The sequence below is a fragment of the Trichechus manatus genome, unplaced genomic scaffold (assembly GCF_000243295.1).
Source record: "Trichechus manatus latirostris isolate Lorelei unplaced genomic scaffold, TriManLat1.0 scaffold00278, whole genome shotgun sequence".
NCBI lineage: Eukaryota > Metazoa > Chordata > Mammalia > Sirenia > Trichechidae > Trichechus > Trichechus manatus.
The window spans coordinates 1226695-1227690 of NW_004444214.1; the positions used below are offsets into that span (position 1 = coordinate 1226695).

At 36.4% G+C, this 996-nt stretch overlaps 1 protein-coding gene across 1 annotated transcript in view; it reads left to right on the forward strand.

Annotated features, from left to right (window-relative positions):
- RTTN (rotatin) overlaps positions 1 to 996 on the forward strand; it is a 185588-nt gene that overhangs the window by 3664 nt on the left and 180928 nt on the right. The window contains 2 exon segments of the mRNA XM_023725021.1: positions 4 to 171; positions 775 to 850. Coding sequence (XP_023580789.1) covers positions 4 to 171; positions 775 to 850 — 244 coding nt within the window.

Sequence of the window (996 nt, forward strand, 5' to 3'; positions counted from 1 at the left end):
CAGCAGTCCAGCATTTGGTTGACCTTGGTGCAGTAGAGTTCTTATCTAAGCTTCGTTCTAATGTGGAGCCAAATCTACAGGCTGCAATTGATGGCATTCTGGATGGACTATTTATTCTTCCTTCAGAAGTTCCAACACTGCATTCTACATCTTCCCAAGCCAATCCAACTGGTAATACTTTAAAATCAATTTAAATGCATTCTGTTTAAATATAAGGAAAGGGATCTTACATTAAAAAAAAGAAAAAGATTTTTCTCACCCCCTAAGCCTTATTTTTCTATATTAACTGACGTGAACTTGACCTTTTATTTTTGCCCTTCTACTACTATTCAGAGGATACATTTATATTGATACATATGTATACATTTGGCCAAGTTCCCTAAAAGATGCCATTTACTTTCTTTTTGTGAGATTAGCTTGACAGATTATTCTTTAACAATAACAACAAATTTTCACTGAGCACTAATTGCTGTGTGCCAGACATTGTTCTAAATGACCTAAACTTGCAGTTTTGAATCTTGTTCTTCACATCCCAGTGTAATGATACCTACTTTAACTCATAATTTTGTTGTGGGGACTAAATAAAAATGAGATAATGCAAGTAGTTTATGAACAGCAACGCACCATGGTACACTGATGAAAATCAAAGTCAGAGAGACATGGATTAAGTTCCAGTTCTGCCAGTAGTTGTGTGACCTTGGCTGAGGTACTTAACCCCTCAGGCTGCAGTTTTCTCATCCAAAAATGATGATAATAATAGTATCCCTCTCATAGAATTGTTGCGAGAATTCAGTGAGACTGTGCCTGCAAGGCGCTTACCACAGGGCCTGGCATGTATAAGCACAGCGATGTTAGCTGTACTGTGTGGTCTGGTTCCTTAATGCCCGTTGTAGTGCCTTACACATGGAAGGCATTTAAATATATTTGAAGAAAAAAATGCTCATGAAATTTATGTGATTGGTAGTGAAAGTATAAAAGTTCTTTTTACTTATTTAA